The sequence below is a fragment of the Caloenas nicobarica genome, chromosome 10 (assembly GCF_036013445.1).
Source record: "Caloenas nicobarica isolate bCalNic1 chromosome 10, bCalNic1.hap1, whole genome shotgun sequence".
In the NCBI taxonomy this organism is placed as follows: Eukaryota; Metazoa; Chordata; class Aves; order Columbiformes; family Columbidae; genus Caloenas; species Caloenas nicobarica.
This window is the reverse complement of record NC_088254.1, coordinates 913,585-933,218: the sequence shown is the minus strand read 5'-3', so window position 1 is coordinate 933,218 and position 19,634 is coordinate 913,585. Positions and strand designations below refer to the sequence as shown.

Sequence of the window (19,634 nt, the reverse complement as noted above, 5' to 3'; positions counted from 1 at the left end):
CCTGTAAGGCAATTCAAGGGTCCCATAATGAGCTGACACTATCTCAGGAATAGTTAAAGGAGAAACAAAGACACTGTGTGGCCGCTGATGAATTTAATAAGGGAAAGAAGTGATATTCTCTGAGTCTCTCATCCTCCACCTTCACCAGCAAGGTCTTCCAGGCCTCTGTGACTGGAGGCAGGAATCTGGAGGAGAACAACCAGCAGTGGATGGGGATCAAGTCAGGGTCACTGGAACTAACGCAATCCTTTCCAGTCTATGGGACAGGAGGAGCAGCATCCCAGGAGCTGAGACAGCAGGACGATGTCACAGTGAGGCCACTCTCCACCATCTTGGAAAGCTCATGGAGACTGGGGGGACTCCCTGACCACTGGCAGCTCTCACACATTGTGTGCACTTTTCAAAAATGGCCAATGGATGAGCAGGAGAACTAAGGGCTGTGCCCCAGAGCATGTCCACTGGGACCCCATTTGTGGGTATCAGAAAGAGGTGACGGGGTTTACCCAGGGCAGGTTGTGCCTGTCCATCCTCTTTGCTTTCTGTGAGGAAAGGACAGGCTTGCTGGACGTGAGGAGAACATTGATGGTCTGTTACCTGCAAGTCAGCAAGGCATTCAGCATCATCCCTCACAATATTCTTGTGTCCAAGGTAGGACATTATGATCTGTGTCAGTGTGTAAGTAGATGGGTAAAAAACAAGCTGGATGATTGGGCTTAGGAGGACTCTAGATAAAGGGAGAAACTTTCCAGTCATGAGGACAGTCAAGCACTGGAAGCTGTTTCCCAGGGATTGTCCACCCGCTCTGTCCCAGAATGTGACTGTGTTTGGATAGAGCCCTGTATAATGTGGTCTGACAGTGCTTTGAGCAGGAGGTTTGTCAAGACACCTCCCGAGGTCCCACCCAGCCTGAATGATGCTGTCCTTTCATCCCCTTCATGTTTTCAATTTAGGGAGAGCTCTCAGGTTCTCCCTGAGCACAGGAATAATTCACATGAGGTGCAGGGCTGCTTTACAAGTGCCCCCAAACAGCCCTGACCACATCTTTTGCATCCCTTTTCATTTGCCCCAACCCAGGTTCTTCTGTTTTGCTGTCCTCATGCCCACCTTGTTGATCTTTTCAGAACAGGTTGCTCAACAGGTGTCAGCATCCATGCACAGAGTATGCACATCAGCCAGACAGCAAAGCCATCATTACAGAAATGGAGACAAGGCTCTTGACCAGCTCCTTGCACCCAGGAATCGGCACAACTTGTCTGTTGAGATTCCTGGGAACACCTGAACTTTAAGAGTAGAGCATGTGAGTTCTCGTTGGGTATCCTGGCTTGTCTCCTGACCCGTGTGGTTCTTCAGGCTGTGAAGAGAATCAAACCCAACTTTTGGACAGGGGTAGTTTCATTTCTCATGTGTCACGCAGGGCAGATGAAGGGAGCTCTGAACTCCAGTCTCTGCTGCACAGTTGAGACTTCAGAGACTGGAAATGCAGGTGATGGTGTGTGTCAGTGTACACCACATCAACATTCTGGATTCCTTTGTGCCTTTGCACTGACCTGGGATCTGTTCCTTGGCTCTCCTTGGCAAAAAAAGAAATATATCCCCTTTGCCACCTCCCCATCACACCACAAAAAAAGAGGAAAAGTAGGAAAGAGAGGCAATTTCAGGGAAATTCTGTCCAAGAGATGTACTTTTTAAATGATAAAAAAAAGGGAGAACTGAGAGAAAAGCAGTAAGAACTTCATGCAAAAGGCAAACTACTGAGGTGTAGGAGCTGTTTTGAGAAGCAAGAATGACTGTTGGGAATGAAATTAAAGAGCTTTAGCTCATGAATCTCACCGAGAGTAACGAGTTCCCTGTTACTGTTATTGGTGATAGTACCACTAGTCAAAAACATCCTTGAGAACGTCTCTGTTCTGTGTTGGCTCCAAAGCTCGGCCTGCTCAGATTTTGAAAAGACTGCTTCAAATATCTGTGATCCAAATCACTACAACCTTCTGTCATCGAAGGACTTTTAGCCCAGGAAGAGGAAATCTTCCAGTGCAGGCACCAAACCAGTGCCCAACCTGCCTGGAGAGCCAGGACAGTTGTGCCACACAACAGCTGCCCTCAAGGGAAGCTGGAGGTAATGGGAATTGAAATGGTTTTGACTGAAATTGTAGAATCAGAGAATTATAGAATCATAGAATCATTTAGTTTGGAAAAGACACATAAGATCATCGAGTCCAACTGTAAATCTACCATTGCCAAGTCCAACACTAAACCATATCCCTTAGCACCACATCTATACGTCTTTCAAATACCTCCAGGGATGGAAGCCCAAATCCTGAGCTGGCAGGACAGCATTGGCTGCAGTTTGACATAAAATACTTGTCATGACTGTGAGTTCCGACCCCATTGGCAGAGTTTCTCACACCCCTCACTGAGGAGGGCAGAGTGTTGGGGAGATGGGATCATTTTTCTGTTTACCAGATCCCAGGACAGAGCCCAAACCAACCTTCCCTTGGCCTCTGAAACCCCATTTCCTGAGATGCAAAGCTGGTGGGCCTTCTGTGGATAATCATGTTAACATGCATCGATAATCCTTCAAGTGTTTGTGTAATTTCTCTAAGAGTGTCAATATTAAAAATAATAACAATTAAAAGAAATAGAAAAGGGTTAATCTGCCTACATATAAATATCTGCAACATAGCAGTCTGCATCTGTGGTAGCCCCACCGGCAGTGCCAATCAAACAGGTATTTGCACTATAAGCCTTGATACCCCATCCATAAGTACATATCTGAGTGGTTCAGATGAAGGGTGGTCTGGCAAAAATCACCCTGTTCCTCGCCAGGTGCCATGAACACTGCTCATGTGTCTCTCCAGAGAGTGGCAGAAGCTGGATCCCCTTCTTGGGACAGACTTCTTCCAGGAGAGACACAGACACAGGTAACTCATCAGGTCTTCATGGCATTTCACTCGGCATCAGTTTTTATGTATTCGGTGCTTTCTTGTGACTACTCTTTCTGCACAAATGCTCACAAAAAGACGCCCATTTAGTAAAACATGGTCATAAAGGTGCTGTTATGGACAAGAAATCTCACCATGAGCTCTGGAGGGAGCGAGGAAGTTTACAGTAAACACCAGGAAGAACAAAGAAGCTCGAGGCCTCTTCTGAAGAGCGGGAGGTCCTGAACAGCAGTGACTGGCCATGTGTAGGTGTGGGAGGGAGGGTCAGGGGGTGACAGGGAGAAACAAGGTTCTGGCCGATGGCTTTAGTGAATCTTTAAACCCATGTCTGAGCACAGAAATGTAAAACAGTTGATGTCTGCAGGTGGAGGAGGAATAGGAGGAAGATTTTCCTGGGAATATGGAGGGAAGGCAGGCCTCTCTTGGGCTGATCATATGTGGCCGTGACATTTGCATGCTGTGGTCATGGCTGTGCCTGGGAGATGGGGAATGGCTGCTGCTGGGGGGTCTGTGCTCAGTCATGGCCCATGAGCTGACCTTGCACACTTCCAGTTTTTCACCTTTCACACTTGGATGAACCTCAGGAAACATCCATGAGCCTGGGGGATGCATTAACCTTCTGGAGTGCCGGGGTATGGATCCAAATCGAGGATTCAAGCAAGTTTGGGACTGGGAGAGCTCAGGTGATTGAGGAGCATTGCCAGGTCTACGAAAGAAGGTGGAGAGGTTTTGAGGAACTGACAGGCATTGCCAGCTCCCCAGAAAACTAGAGCCTTATGGTTTAAGTAACAGCACTTGGCCACAAACCCACCACCCAAACCACACACTCACACTGACCACAGGCAGAGCCTTGAGAAACATTAGAGAGAAAAGGTCTCCTTCGCCTAACCTTGGGGGTCGAGGCTCGGCGATTCTGATGATGAACAAACATGAAGGGCTGACATGGCGTCAGAGCCACCTCCGCACTGGCTTTATCACCTGTAACCAGCGTCTCCAAGTTTTTGCCTCACCATCCTCCAGGGACAGGGACCTCGACTGGTTGTTTCCTTCACAGCTGTGTCAGTGGTGGCTCTTTGTGGGATCCCAAACTCTCTCATGACTTGGGCTTTACCTCTTCCTTTCACTTCTTTTCTTCACTCTTTCAGTAGCTGCGGTTCAGGAACATGGCAGCAGAGGGCTCACCAACACCTAAACTGCCCTGAGAAGCCAAGCCTCTGTGCATCACTCTCCTATGGTCTTCAAGTCTGGTGTGGATGATTACAGAGACTTCAGGACTGTAGAAAAACAGGAAGCATTTCCATAATATGTAGCAATAAAGCCAAATTTCCTCTATCTCCTTCCCTGCTCACCCTCCCCCTCCTTTCCAGAATAGGTGGTATTAGCATTCTCGGATTCATATGGATCTGGAGCATCTCCTGATAAAGAGTGAATGTGTCAGAAAAGGGGGTGCCTAAAGCATCACTTGAGTGAGGAGACAGGCCAGGACGCCTCAAGAGGAATCACATTCCTCTGGACCAAGAGGTGGGTGTTCCTGGGATTCTCAGGTGCCACAGCACAGCGATACTTGTGTTCAGGAAGCTGGTCAAGTGACCCATCTCCTTTTCTGTAATGATGTCTGAGTTTGCTAATGTAACCCCTGACTTGAGCCCCATCCACTCCTGGGTGTACTCCAGACTCCTGCCTTCAGGAACAAAGTCCCAGGAGACCTTGCTGGTGAAGATGGAGGCAAAGAAGCCATGAAGTACCTCAGTCCTGTCTGATTGTACTCCTATGAAGTTCAGCAGCAGGCCCACGTTCACCCCATCTATTCTTTTACTGTAAGGAAGCTGTGTCAGCTCATCTTGCTGCCCTCATCCTCCCCTGCAGGTGTCAAGTCCAGCGGAGCTTTGGCATCATCCCCACATCAAACCCACAAGGTTTCTAAATTCCTCCTTTGCAGCTTCCCCTGCTCCCACCTCCCGTGTACTGCCTTCTTGCTCTGGAGCTCCGTCAGTTCAGACGAGCAGCCTCGTAAGATAAATTCTTCTTCTCATGGGTACTTGGAGAGATCATTCTTGTGCTTGGAGCAGGCTGTCCTGTAAGGCTGATCAGATTTCCTGAGCTCCTCCACCCTTCAGAGCTGCTTCCCGTGGCACCACATCTATCAGCCCCCAAAGTTACATCAGTGTCTTCTCCTCTGGAGCCCACCAGCCTGTGCTCTGCTGCTGCCCTTCCTCCCTCCCCTCTGGTGCCAGGACCACTGTTTCCTGGTCACAACAGCCATGCTGGACACTGATGTTCACATCCCCCACCAGCTCTTCCTTGTGTCCCAGTTCCAGATCCAGGTGAGCATCACCCTTGTTGTACTGTCAGGCAGCCGTGTTAAGAAGTTGTCCCGAGATCTTCCGGAGTGTTGGCACCTGCTGCTTTCCCTGGCCAGTGAATGTTAGGGCAATACAGTTCCCCATAGGAACCTGCTCATTGACTTGAGGCTTCCTCAGGTTGCTGACAGAAGATCTCTTCCATTTCTTCTCCATGATCAAGTAGTTTGGAACACCCAACATGTTATCACCCCGTACTGGGTTTACATGGAAAAGTCTTGGAACTGGGGTGAGTGTGGGTGTGCTACAGTTGTCACCTCTCTGAGAAGACAACAGGAGTTTGACCTATGTCAGACAGAGCCGATTTCAGCTGGCACCAAGATGGAGCCACATTTGCCAAATCTGAGCCACTCAGTGATGCCGGCAGCACCTCTGTGATAATGTATTTGAGAAACGGTAAAAAATGCTGCACAACAGCAGGTGGGAGAGAGGAGAGAAGAAATGTGAGAGAAAAAACACTGCAGACACCAAGGTCCTATCCCATAGGACCCAAGGAGGTCCCTCAGCAGGCCAAAGCCTGCTCTCCTGAAATCCTGCTCTTTGCCTTGTTATCGTCTTCCAGGAGCCTCAACTCTGCTTTCCCATCCCTGACTGTTACATCCCTGACCAACTCTTTCTGGTTTGCAAGTGTGAAGTCCCACAGGGCACCTCACCTCACTGACTCCTCAGTCACCCGTGTCAGGAAGATGGTGTCAATGAGCTACAAAGCCCTCCTGGATGGCTGGTACTTTGCAAATATTGGGATATCTTAGGTCTGCCATGAGGACATGGCCCTGGAAACATGAGGCTTCTTTCATTCGTCTAAAGGAGGCCTCATCTAATTCCTCTTCCTCATCAGTGAGTCAGTAGCTGATGTCCAGTCACCACAGCTTTGCCCGTGTTGTTCTGCCCTCTCATGCTGACTCCTCAACTATCAGCTGATATTCTCTGGCCCCAGGCAGAGCTCCACGCATTCCTGCTGCTGTCCCCCATGAAAGGAAACTTCCCCTCTAAGTCCAGACCTCTGGCATTATGAGCACCAGACTCCCAAGACCCCACAGTTTCTCCTGCAGGTGATATTTGTAATGTCCTGTAACTCCTCGTGCTGTTATCTTGGGATAGACACCCTCATCAGGATAAACCATCTGCATGTAAACACTAACAGCTGGAGCCTCTTCTCCCCTTGGCTATGGCTGTTGTCTCCACCTCTGATGCCTGTGAGGAGACACCTTGTCCTTACAGAAGCACAGGGGCCTCATTGCCTCTTTGTCTCCACCCAGGAACCTGGGAGGTGTCGGACCATAGTCCTGCCCTTGGCCTTGCACAGCCCCACATCACACTGTCCCAGGAAGAGCCCTGGGCAATGTGTGAGGGACAGGATCTGCCTTCCCAGCGTTGGGGGTCAGGGCTTGGCCCTTTGATTAATGAAACATGTCCAGGTTTACTCAGCATCCGAGAGACCTTCAACTTGCTTTTCCTGACCTGTCATCTCTAACCAGACCCTGGGGTCAGTTCCTCAGTAGTGTTCCTCAACAGGACCCATTAACCTTACAAGAAGCTTTGGAGTTTGAACCTGACTTTGACTTCTTGAGAGGTTTCTTCAGCTTCCTCCAGGGTCTGAGGTTTATGGACTCAGTGTCAACCCCACCAGAGGGGTCATTAAAGTGCCCTTGGCTGCTCCTGTGCTGCTGAGCTGGGCTGGGCTCCTGGGACAGAGGGACCTCATGGCAAGCGGCAGCGCTGCAGAGAGACAGCTCTGCCCAGGAGCAGCTCCTCTGCAAAGGGCAGAAGGGCTGAGGGCACTTGCAAGGGGTCTCAGGGTGACGAGCAAGTCAGAGAGAGATTAAATGTGGTCAGGATTGGGATGATGACTGAGAGCTCACTGCAGAAGAAATCTTTGCAGCCCTTGACCCAGTAAGTCTGTGGGTGCAGGGCAATGCAGCTGTAGCTCCTGGTGGCATCTCCTAAAGTTCACACAGGCACAGCTTGTGGAATCTGTATGGAGGGGGCTCTTGTCAGGCAATGTTGAACAGCTGTGAAGCCGGGTGAGCACCCAGGGGTGTCCAGGGCTGTCCTGCAGAGCGGGGTCCCTGCACCCCAGGGCTGTGCCGGGGCAGGGACTCTGCTGCCTGCCAGGGGAGATCCCCACGGTGCTGTGGGGAGAAGCTGTGGGGGGAAGGAGCCACCCCTATCAGGGCAGGAACGGAGCTTCTGCTGTGGAGAGGGTGCTGTGTGGGTCAGGGCTGCTCACAGCTCCAGATCGCCCCCAGGATTTTTGCAAGTGGATGCCACAAGGAGAAGACCAACGTAAGGATTACCAGACAGATAAGGAGAGTTCCTGAGCCTGTCTTTTCAGTTTCCTATCCCAAGGGTTGGGGGTTGCAGGAAAGGATGAAATGAAAATGAGCTCTCATGCTTAAACAAGTCACTGATACTGCTGAACTGCAACTCTGAGTGATCGGTGTGTCTGCCAGAAGCCTCATACCATCCCTTCAGCCACTCCTCTGCCTGTGGACAGCACCTGCATCACCTTTGTTGGACCCGTCAGCCTTAGTCTGACCTGTCCTGTTTTCCAGCCTGCAAACAGGAAGATGCCCCCAGGCAGTGCCCTGCGAACAGGCAGGATCTGTAGTGCCAGGGTGCGGGCACAGAGCATGGGATGGGGTCTGTGAGTGCTGACAGGGAAGAGATGTGGACAGGGAAACACCTCCCAGGAGAAAAATCTCCTGGCAGCAAGGATATGATCTGGGAAGGAGAGGAAAACAAAACCAGAAATGTTGTGAAAGGGAGAAATCAGAAATCTCTGTACGATCCCCCCAGTGCAGATCCCTCCTCTGAGCAGCCCCCTCACCTCCTCTCCCACCCAGCAAAGCCTCTGCCCTCAGGGCCGGGGGCTCCAAGGCATGAACCAGCTCCTGTGCAGCCAGAGCTCCAGTTCCCTCTGCAGAGCACAGGGGCTGAGAGCAGCTGCCCGGCAATGTTGGTGTCTGGGAGGTGGCTGCACAGCTGGGGAAGGGTGACGCTGTCTGAGTGCCCGGCTGCCTCTGCCCTGGCCTCTCTCACACCCACCCTCACCGCATTTTCCTTCTTGCTCCACTGCTCTGGGTCACTGTTGTCGTGATCTTGTTCTTGCTGTCAGGCTCTCTGGGGATGGGAGTTTCAGCTGCACAGTCACAGCCTGATCTTGTGGGTCCATTCCTGCAGGTGTGTCCATGGGAACACATGTCCCAGCTTTCCTCTGCCCTGGGGGGCTGTGGGCAATGCAGTCTGTGGGGCTGGGGAATGAGCTGAGTCTCCCTGAATCACATGCCATCATTAGGACTCTTGGCTGTCTCCTTGAGGTTTCCTTCCAAGCTGTGAGTTTCCCTCCAGGATGCAAACCTGTCCTACAGCACCCTTGTGTACCTGAGAGCCCCATGGAGAAGTGCAGAGCTGCTGGGACAGAGAAAATGCTGTTGGCTTTTTGAAATGTGTCAAGTGTGTCCTGGGCTAAATGTGGGGTGCTGAGACCTTGGGAAAGGGTGAGACATGTTGTTGTCTAAGGTGGGTCCCTCTGCTCTCAGCAGTGCCTGGTGGCTTTTCAGGGTAACGTGGCAGTGTGATCAGCCTCCATCTCAGAAAGGTGCCAGCCCAGGGCAGCTGGAGCAAGACAGAGGGACAGACCAGCTGCCCTCACTCTGCCCAAAGCTTCAGGCATCCTCTGGTCTCTCAGGACTCGCTCTGTTCTCCCTGAGTGCAGCAGAAATGCTGAGGGTTTCTGACACCCAAGAACACTGTCCAGGGAAGATGGGGGGTGGATGTAAAAAACACAGAACTCTTAAACTGCCTTGCCACTTCCCATTCCATTGCACTGGCAGTGCAGATGCTGACAGGCCTTTCTGCATTAGCAGTGGTTTCATCTGAGAAAGCTGAACACCAGGACTGATCCGTGCCCCTACTCAGTTCTGCAGGGTCGATTTGATTTATCAAGAGCCCATGGGCAGAGGCCTTGCATCTTGCATCAAAGAAGGCTCTGGCCATGGAGCTGAAGGAATATGCCCTGGAAAAAGAAAAGGGTCTGTGACAGGTGGACAGTCTGTGCAAAATGGCTTTCATTTTATTTGGACAAGTCTCACCTAACTTGTCCCGGTCTTTCCCTCCTATGACAGTGCCCCATGTGCGAGGAAGCAAATGTACAACAGCAGCTCCATCACTCAGTTCCTCCTCCTGGCGTTCACAGACACACGGGAGCTGCAGCTCTTGCACTTCTGGCTCTTCCTGGGCATCTACCTGGCTGCCCTCCTGGGCAACGGCCTCATCATCACCACCATAGCCTGTGACCAGCACCTCCACACCGCCATGTACTTCTTGTTGCTCAACCTCTCCTGGGACACCAGGGCCATCTCCTATGCAGGATGTGCTGCCCAGCTCTTTTTTTTTTCCCTCTTTGGTCACAGCAGAGTATTGTCTCCTCACCATCATGTCCTACGACCACTATGTTGTCATCTGCAAACCCCTGCACTACGAGACCCTGCACTCCTGGGCAGCAGAGCTTGTGTCCACGTAGCAGCAGCTGCCTGGGGCCCTCGGTTTCTCAGTGCTCTGCTGCACATGGGCAATATATTTTCACTGCCACTGTGCAGGGGTAATGCCCTGGACCAGTTCTTCTGTGAAATCCCCCAGATCCTCAAGCTCTCCTGCTCAGAAGCCTACCTCAGGGAAGTCAGACATCTTGTGATTTGTGTCTGTTTAGCATTTGGGTGTTTCGTGTTCATTGTGCTGTCCTATGTGCAGATCTTCAGGGCTGTGCTGAGGATCCCCTCAGAGCAGGGATGGCACAAAGCCTTTTCCACGTGCCTCCCTCACCTGGCTGTGGTCTCCCTGTTTGTCAACACTGGTGTGTTTGCCTACCTGAAGCCCCCCTCCATTTCCTCACCAAGCCTGGACCTGGTGGTCTCTTTTCTGTACTCAGTGGTGCCTCCAGCAGTGAACCCCCTCATCTACAGCATGAGGAACCAGGAGCTCAAGGGTGCTGTGTGGAAAATGATAACTGGAAGCTTTTCTGAAGCAATAAACTGATTATTTTCTTCTGCATAACAGTTATAATGTAACTCATTGCATGCTCTGGCTCTCTTTCTTTGTTGTTTTTGTTTTAAACTTTTTAAAATATTTTAATCTCATTTCTATTTCTCTGTCCATTTTTCTCATGGAGATGATGTGTAAAGGAAGAGCTGCGCTCTCTGTATGATTAACCAAAACAAAGGGCCCTGCAGCAACCTTTTGTTTTCATGAGATCTTTCCTCCAAGGCCTTTTTGGAGCTGTATGGACAGTTCCTGTGCATGGGTGGAGGGAAAGGATTCCAGAACAGCAGCACTGCCAGGGAGCACCAGCCCTTGGTCTTCCAGAGCTGTTCTCATTTCACTTCTCCACCCTCCTTCTCATCCCTTGTGTTGGTGCAAGGCCTGAGTGCTCTGGCAGCTTGGTCACCGTCCTGCTGTGTGTCAGTCCTCTGAGCAGAGGCAGAGACAGGCAATGGGCACTTGTGTGACAGAGCCAGCCTCAGAACAGCCTTTCCAGAAAGAAAGGTGATCTCCTCAGGGCAGGGCCTGATGGTTTATATCTTCTTGCAAAGTTTCTCTCAAGCATATGCCTACAAAAGTGGCCTGCAGATGCAAACACCAGTGTACAGCTAAATAGTGTGTGTGCAGGGCTGGGGCACACAGCAGTGTCCTCTCACAGCCGAGCCTCCTGCCAGCGACCTGCAGGACCAGCAGAGCAGGGTCTGGGCTGTGCCCGTGTGCACTGGACACCCCACGGAATCTGCCCCAGGGCAATTGTCATGGACTGGCCCCTCACAACCTCCATTTCCAGCCCTGGCCTCTCACCCCAGCTCAGAGAGGTTCTTTGTCCCTCCACGGAATGACACTGAATGACTAGGTCAGCAGTCCATGTTTCATTGTACAGATAAGATGTGAGCACTCACATCATGTACGTGAGGTGAGATGAACCCGAGTGAGCACAAACACTATCAGGTATTCCTGGAGGTTCCATGATGGCCCGTGGGACAGACAGGGTCTCAAGGTCATTTCTCGTTGAGAGTAACATCCCATGGAAACTGCCTAAATGCAGCACTGGGATGTGCTTCCTTTAGCCAATGTCCTTGTGTCCATTCCTCATGACGTGGAACATCTCAGATGAGTGCAGAGCAGGGCGACACATCACAGTGCTGAGGTGCCTCCCATCCCTTTGGAGTGGCAACAGGAGGCCAGAGGGACACTGTGACTCCTGCCTCTGTGTGTAAAAGGGACAGACTCCATCTCTGAACATCCCTGGGTGCATAAGGAGTCCATGAGGCCAGCTCAGATGTGGACACTGACAGACCCTGACATTTCTGTGTGTGACTCCAGGAACAAACTCCACTGGCCCAGGCAGATTAATCTCACATGCTCCTGTCTGCTACGTCATCCTTACCCGTGATCTGGACTGTGGTCTCAAATGTGCCAGAGCAATCAGAGAGGCTGGAAAAGTCAGTTGTCAAACCTGTCTTCAAGAAGGGCAGGAACAAGTATTGGGAGAATTACGGGCTGGCCAGCTGATCTCCATCCCTGGGAAGGGGATGGGACAAATCTTCCTACAGCCATGTCCAGGCACTTGGAAAACAAGGAAGGGATTGCTGAACCCAAATGGGCAGGGAAAGAAGGGAATGTTGTGTACCTGGAATTTTGCAGAGCCTTAGACCTCGTCTCTCGTGATGTCCTTATAATCCGATTAATGCTCTCTGGGCTAAAGAAGTGGATGCTGGCTGGGAAGCTGGCTGGATGATGAAGCCCAAATGTCAGCAGTGGTACAAAGTGCCCCATAGGACCGGTTACCAGTGGAATCCCTCAGTGACCAGCACTTGGGCCAGCACTGTTGAATGTCTTTGTTCTCCCCCTGTATGATGTGACACAGTGAACCCTCAGCTCCTTTGTGGATGATGGCAGAGGCTGGGCAGAGGCCTTGGACAACCTCATCTGGTTCACCCTGCCCTGAGCAGGAGAATGAGACAAGGTAGTGTTCAGGGCTCACTTCAAACCTGACTTACTCTATCATTCTTTTCCTTGGAGAGGTTTTGGAAGACAGAATTGGTGGAGGGAGGAAAGAAAACCAAAAAAAAACCACCATGCAGATGAGGAGACATAAAAGGTGTCAACATAAACAGAGCAGTGCCGGTGAATAATGTTTCTCTACTCAAATTGTTAGGAGAAAATCTATAATCAGTTGCCCAAATTCCCTGTTCTGCTCATTGGCCCCCAGGGAGTTACATCACATTTCTTTACATCTGATTCTACGCTGAAGTTTGCACCTGATTGTTACAGCTTCTTTGCAGGAATTACTTCATGCTTTCCTTAGAGATCTGGATGTAAACAGGCACAGGGGGACTTTTTTAATTAGAGGAAACAAAAAAAAGGAGAAAAAAAAGGGTCAGGCCATTTGATAGTAATAGCAATGAGCAACTGTTTGGAAGCAGCTGCATTTCAGTGCAGATGGATGTCAGATGAGACTGTGTGGAACCATAACAAATTTCAGTCATTATTTAGAGTACTAAAGAAGATGAGTTATACTTGGTCCCTATTCCAGCCTCCTCTCCCCTTTCCTGAAGAAACAGAGAGCACGAAGCTGTGGAAGAAAGCAGGGGACTACGAAAGAGATGCTTGATACTGCTTATTCTGAAATCGATATTTACTCAGGGATTCCTAGTCAAAAAAGGCAAGTACTGAAACGTAGAAAGAAAAGCTTTCAACCTGCATTTTATTTCATTTGACTTGACTTGATTTGATTTGATTTGATTTGATTTGATAGTTTAGCATTTGTGCAATAGAAGGGATGACTTAGCCACATAGGTGTGACAGATGTTTGGAACAGGTCTGCACGAATTTGGAATTTGCCAGGAATGGGATAACACAGATAACAGACTTTAAAATCCCCTGTTATGAAGAAAGAATTCTTTATGAGTGTTCGAAAAAGGTTGAAAGAAGGCAACAAATTCTCTGAGAACTCCAACTGAAATTTGATACAGAAAAATCAGGGTATGAGAAATGCTTGAAGTACTCTATCTGTGTACTATAGGAAGACTGCAAGAAAAGAAAGAAGCAGAGAAGGTTTTGGAGGGCCTTTCTCCCAGACTGTGAATTATCACACTTGGTTTTTGCCATGTTCCTGTCTCGGCATGACAAACCAAAATTCAACATGGGACCAGAAAATGGAACTGCAGTTACTGAGTTCATCCTGGAGGGTTTCTCAGGGCTTGATCAAAGACTACAGCTCATACTCTCCCTGGTCTTTCTGCTCATATGCCTGACAACAATGATGGGGAACACTACCATCATTTTCCTCGCGTATGCAGATCACCGCCTACAAACCCCCATGTACTTTTTCATTGGCAATCTGGCCTTCCTGGAAATCTGGTTTACATCGTCCACAAGCATAAAATTGGTTGTGATCCTGGGTTCTGGTAGGAGAACAATCTCACTAAGCAGCTGCTTTGCCCAATCCTATTTCTATTTTGCTCTGGGCTGTACAGAGTTTGTTCTACTTGTTGTCATGTCCTTTGACCGCTATGTTGCCATCTGCCAACCTTTGCGCTATGCTGCCATCATGAAGCCTCAGCTCTGCATCCACCTGGTTGTTGCTGCTTGGGTCACAGGCTTCACATTCCTGAGTTACCGCCTGGTCATCCTCTCCCAGCTGACCTTCTGTGGCTCAAATGAGATCCATCACTTTTTTTGTGACAACTCCCCCTTATTCAATCTGTCCTGCTCTGACACCAGCCTGCTTTGGAAAATAGACTCTGTTTTCTTATCATTTGTCATTCTGGGTTCCTTATGTTTAACTCTGGCATTTTACATGTGCATCCTTTTCTGTATTCTACATCTTCCAGCAGCCTCTGGGAGGAAAAAAGCTTTTTCTACGTGTTCTTCCCATCTCACCACCTTGGCAATTGCATAGGGAGCTGCATTGCTCTCTGCTTGTGTCCTTCAAAAGATGTTTCCTTGGAGAACAGCAGAATTGTAGCATTGCTGAACACCGACTTGTACCCATTCTTAAACCCCTTCATCTACAGTCTCAGAAACAAGACTGTGATACTGGCCCTGAATGAAACCATTGCCTGTATAACAACACAGCTTTTCCCCTAATCATGAGGCATTTCTGGACAGAAATTCCAGTGATCTGCTATCATATGTTAAATAATACCAATGCATATGTATGTAACCTCCAGAGATACCTCAGGACATTTATAGAATCAAAGAATCCTTTCAGTTGGAAGAGACCCTCAGGATCATCAAGTACAACCATAACCCAACTCGAGCACTAACCCATGTCCCTAAGAACCTTGTCTAAACACCTTTTAAACCCCTCCAGGGATGGTGACTCCACCACTGCCCTGGGCAGCCTGTTCCAATGCCCGACAACCCTTTCCAGGAAGAATTTTTTCCTAATATCCAATCTAAACCTCCCCTGGCACAACTTGAGGCCATTTCCTCTTGTCCTATCTCGTTGGATTGTGTTAAGTGATAAGAAGCTCCTCTGCACACACAAAGAAGGCACTAACAATGGCAGGAAGAGTAAGTCAGTTAATATCCTGCCCCGACTGCTCCCAGCACCATCACTGGGGAGCCACCAGCTCATCTCCAAAACCAGGAAGAGCACAGAGGCTCATTGGCAAGTGTGAACCCAAATTACAGGCTCCTGAGGACTAAACATCTTGTTCCAAGGCTGCCCTGGGAGAACCATCAGCCTTGTTGTCCAGGTGTGAAGCCCATCAAGTGGATTACCTGAGAGCAGCTCTCTGGATCACCCTTTAGACTAACGAGATTGTTGCCTAGAGGTGCAGGACACATTAGGGGATGCAGGGGAAGAACATTTTTGGATTACACAGGACTTATCCTGGGAAGTTTGGAGAAGGGCCCCAACCAGTGCAGTCTGTCCTGTCTTCTCATTAAACTTAATTTCTAAGTCTTTGCTATGTGAGTAAATCTCTTCTTTGCGTGAATGTGTGAGTGTAGCAACTGGAGCAGGACCAGGCGGTCAGACAGCCCGTATGTCATTGGTGTCACCAACTGAGAGACCAGAGTGACTGGACATAAGATTGTGTGCGCATGTGTGTGACTGGGGGGGGTCTGTACCAGTATCTGGAATGGGGCTGCGGCCCTGGGGGCTCATGGGTCCTGGTATCTGCAACTGGCAAGGCAGGTGTCCTGGGGAGGCTACTGAGCAGACTGAGTGTTTGAGCCCAGGATCGACCCTGTACAGGTATATGTGTAAAACAGACTAGACTAGTCTAGACTAGAATAGTTCAGTCAGAAGGGACCTACAATGATCATCTAGTTCTAATACCTGACCCATTCAGGGCTGACCAAAAGATAAATCATGTTACCAAGGGCACTGTCCAAGTGTCTCTTAAACACTGACAGGCTTGGGGCATTGACCACCCCTCTAGGAAGCTTGTTCCAGTTTTTGACCAGCCTTGATAAAGAGATGTTTCCTAATATCCAGTCTAAACCTTCCCTGGCCAAGCTTTGAACCATTCCCACATGTCCTATCACTGGACACCAGGGAGAAGATCTCAGCACCTCTCTGTCCATGTCCCCTCCTCAGGAAGCTGTAGAAAGCAATGAGGTCACTCCTCAGCCTCCTTTTCCCCAAACTAGAGAAGCCCAGAGTCCTCAGCTGCTCGTCAGAGGACAATCCTTCCAGCCCTTTCACCAATTTTGTTGCTCTGCTCTGGATGCATTCAAGGACATTCACATCCTTGTTGTAATAACATGTGGGGCCCAGAACCACACACAGCCCTCAAGGTGAGGCCGCACCAACGCTGAATACAGCAGCATAATCACCTGTTTTGACCACATGGCCATGCTGTGTTTGATGCACCCCAGGATGTGGTTTACTGTCTTGGCTGCCAGGGGACAGTGTTGGCTCCTATCGACCCTGTGGCCAACCATCACGCCAGATCCCTCTCTGCAGGGCTGCTCTCCAGACACTCTCTCCCAATCTACACTTGCACTCAGTGTTAATCTATTCCAGGTGAACAATCCAGCACTTGGACTTGTTCAATTTCATGCCAAGTGCCGGCTCCTGCAGTTGGGTCACAACAGCCCCATGCAACACTACAGGCTCAAGGAAGAGTGGCTGGAAATCTGCCCAATGGAAAAGGACCTGGGGGGTGTTGATCGACAGCCATCTGAACATGAGTCAGCATGTGCCCAGGTGGCCAAGAAGGCCAGCACCATCCTGGCGTGCAGCAGGAATAGTGTGGCCAGCAGGACCAGGCAAGTGATCAACCTCCTGTTCTCGGAACTGGTGAGGCTGCACCTCAAATCCTGTGTGTGGTTTTGGGCCCCTCACTACAAGACAGACCTTGAGATGCTGGAGTGAGTTCAGAGAAGGGCAACAAAGCTGCTGAGGGGTCTGGAGAACAAGTCAGATGGGGAGCAGTTGGGGGAACTGGGACTGCGTGGCCTGGAGAACAGGAGGCTGAAGGGAGACCTTATCACTGTCTACAACTGCCTGAAAGGAGGTTGTAGCATGGAGGGTGTTGGTGTCTTCTCCTAAGTAGAAAGTGATAGGACAAGAGGAAACAGCCTCAAGTTGTGCCCAGGAAGGTTCAGTTTGCATATTAGGAAAAATTTTTTCACGGAATAGATTGTCAGGCATTGGAACAGGCTGTCCAAGTATCGGCTGAGTCACCGTCCCTGAAGGTGTTTAAAAGACATATATATGAAGTTCTTAGGGACATGGTTTAGTGCCAGAGTTGGGTTAATGGCTGGATAAGATGATCTTGAGGGTCTCTTCCAACCTAAATGATTATATGATCTCATTGGGATGAGAAACATCATGGGGCAGCTCACCCATATGGAGTACCAGTATGGATGTACGGATGGATGGATGGATGCATGGATGCATGGATGCACAGATGCGTGGTAGGATGGTCAGATAGATGGATTGGGACAGAGAGGAGGATCAGACTCCCTATCAGCCCAAGGGCTGGGACCAGCTACGGCATGATGGAAGCAAGGCCAGTCCCCCTTTGTCCCCTGCTTTTGTTTTCAAGAGATCCTTTACACCCATTGCTGGCAGCCCTCCTGTGCCAGCCCCTCTCACCAGCACAAGACTCCTGGCCCAGGAGCTCTTCATGCTGCTCCTGCTACCACAGTGACAGAGCAGCCTTCCCTGAGCTGTGGAATGCAGAAATAGGTTTCTGTTGGTCATTTATTCCCCTGTTGAAGCACAGAGCACTGGGAGCAGGCTGTGGTGCCTGAAAACCACAGCGAGGCAGTCCAAGGCAGATCACTGAAGGTCCTTCACCATCTCCAGGAACACTGGGCACCCACAGATGAACACTCGAACCAGCACCATGACATAACATGTTGCCTCATGTCCTCCCCTGAGCACATGAAAAACCCAAGCACAGCAGCATGGCCTTGTGGGGGAAATTTATTCAGGCAGACCACAGCTTTGGAACAAGAGCCCAAGCTCCAAATACAGAAAGTCAGGAAATCCCCTTTTACGGGGTGTTTCAAAAAGATGGACCCAATTTCAGAGATACAGTGATTTCAAAATGGCTCCATCCTTTTGAAACACCCTGTATTACAGAGATCCAACACAGGACGTCATGGTCCCAGAAACAGGTAAACAGGCCTCTGAGTCTGAGAGGCTGGCTTCATGCCTCTGGAGAAGTGCCACGGATGAAGGAATTCCTTGACAAACATGGCTATCACAGATAAAATGCTCAACACAAAGGAGGTTCCTGAGATGAATTGGAAATCACTTCTGAAGAGACATGCGTAACTTATTGCTGCTGACAGAAAAATGATTGAATCACCTTCTTCAGTGCCACTTTCAGCTCCTGGTTCCTCATGCTGTAGATGAGGGGGTTCACTGCTGGAGGCACCACTGAGTACAGAAAAGAGACCAGCAGGTCCACGCTTGGTGAGGAAATGGAGAGGGGCTTCAGATAGGCAAACACACCAGTGTTGACAAACAGGGAGACCACAGTCAGGTGAGGGACACAGGTGGAAAAGGCTTTGTGCCGTCCCTGCTCTGAGGGGATCCTCAGCACAGCCCTGAAGATCTGCACATAGGACAGCACAATGAACACAAAACAGCCAAATGCTAAAGAGACACTAAGCAATATAAGCCCAGCTTCCCTGAAGTAAGAGAAGCAGGAGAGCTTGGGGATCTGGGGGATTTCACAGAAGAACTGGTCCACAGCATTGCCCTTGCAGAGTGGCAGTGAAAATGTATTGGCCGTGTGCAGCAGAGCATTAAGAAACTCAGTGCCCCAGGCAGCTGCTGCCATGTGGACACAAGCTCTGCTGCCCAGGAGGGTCCCGTAGTGCAGGGGTTTGCAGATGGCAACGTAGGGGTTGTAGGACATGATGGTGAGAAGGGCACACTCTGCTGAAATCGCAAAGAGAAATACCTGGGCAGCACATCCTGCATAGGAGATGGCCCTGGTGTCCCAGAGGGAATTGGCTGTGGACTTGGGGACAATGGTGGAGACGGAGCCCACGTCGAGGAGGGAGAGGTTGAGCAACAAGAAGTACATGGGGGTGTGGAGGTGCTCGTCACAGGCTATGGTGGTGATGATGAGGCCGTTGCCCAGGAGGGCAGCCAGGTAGATGCCCAGGGAGAGCCAGAAGTGCAAGAGCTGCAGCTCCCATGTGTCTGTGAATGGCAGGAGGAGGAACTGGGTGATGGAGCTGCTGTTGGACATTTGGTTCCTCTGGACATGGAGCACTGTCCAAGGAGTACCTCAAGGGCCAGGGCTTTTGTGCTGGTCTGGGGAGATGAGATGGCATGGAGGGGCTGAGGACCTCTCAAGATACCCTGGAAAGGAGAGAAAAGGACACAGGTGCCTCCTTTTCCTTTTGCCATGCGTGTTCACCCACCTCCGGGGCTGACCGCTTTCTGACCCCCAGGAGCTGCTGTGCCCTTCAGAGGGGCAGAGGCTGTGGGGTGACTGCCCAGAGCACCTGCAATGGGCACTGGTGTGGGACCAGCCCCACACTGGGCTTTGCTGGGGAGAGGGCATTGAAGGTGGAGAGAGGGCAGGGGAGGTGGGAGAGACTCGAGGGAGCTGAGCTGGGCTGGATAGTTCCTGGGAGAGAAAAACATCAGCCTGTATCTCGTGCTGCATGGCCATGCAGGGTGAAGACTCACACCAGGGGTTGTGGTGCAGAGCCAGGGCTTGTGGGAGGGATCAATGTCCTGCAGGTGCAGGAGAGAGGAAGCTGCTCTGTGACCTTGGTGGCATGGACAGACCAGGAAGGTGGCCCAGGGCCTTCATCACCCCCCAGCCACTGGCCACCTCTCATGGGCCATTTCCAG

At 50.3% G+C, this 19,634-nt stretch overlaps 1 protein-coding gene and 1 pseudogene across 1 annotated transcript; one reads left to right on the top strand and one right to left on the bottom strand.

The window, feature by feature from the left end:
• The first annotated feature begins 9,299 nt into the window (after positions 1–9,299).
• On the top strand, positions 9,300–14,437 carry LOC135992562 (olfactory receptor 6E1-like; annotated as a pseudogene).
• Positions 14,438–18,093: 3,656 nt separating this feature from the next.
• On the bottom strand, positions 18,094–19,020 carry LOC135992561 (olfactory receptor 14C36-like). Its single transcript, XM_065641849.1, has one exon. The coding sequence runs from the start codon at positions 19,018–19,020 to the stop codon at positions 18,094–18,096; it is 927 nt and encodes a 308-aa protein (XP_065497921.1).
• Between the last annotated feature and the right edge of the window lie 614 nt (positions 19,021–19,634).

Excerpts from the sequence above, each read along its gene's own strand:
- LOC135992561 (XM_065641849.1), bottom strand. The coding sequence starts at position 19,020 with ATGTCCAACAGCAGCTCCATCACCCAGTTCCTCCTCCTGCCATTCACA.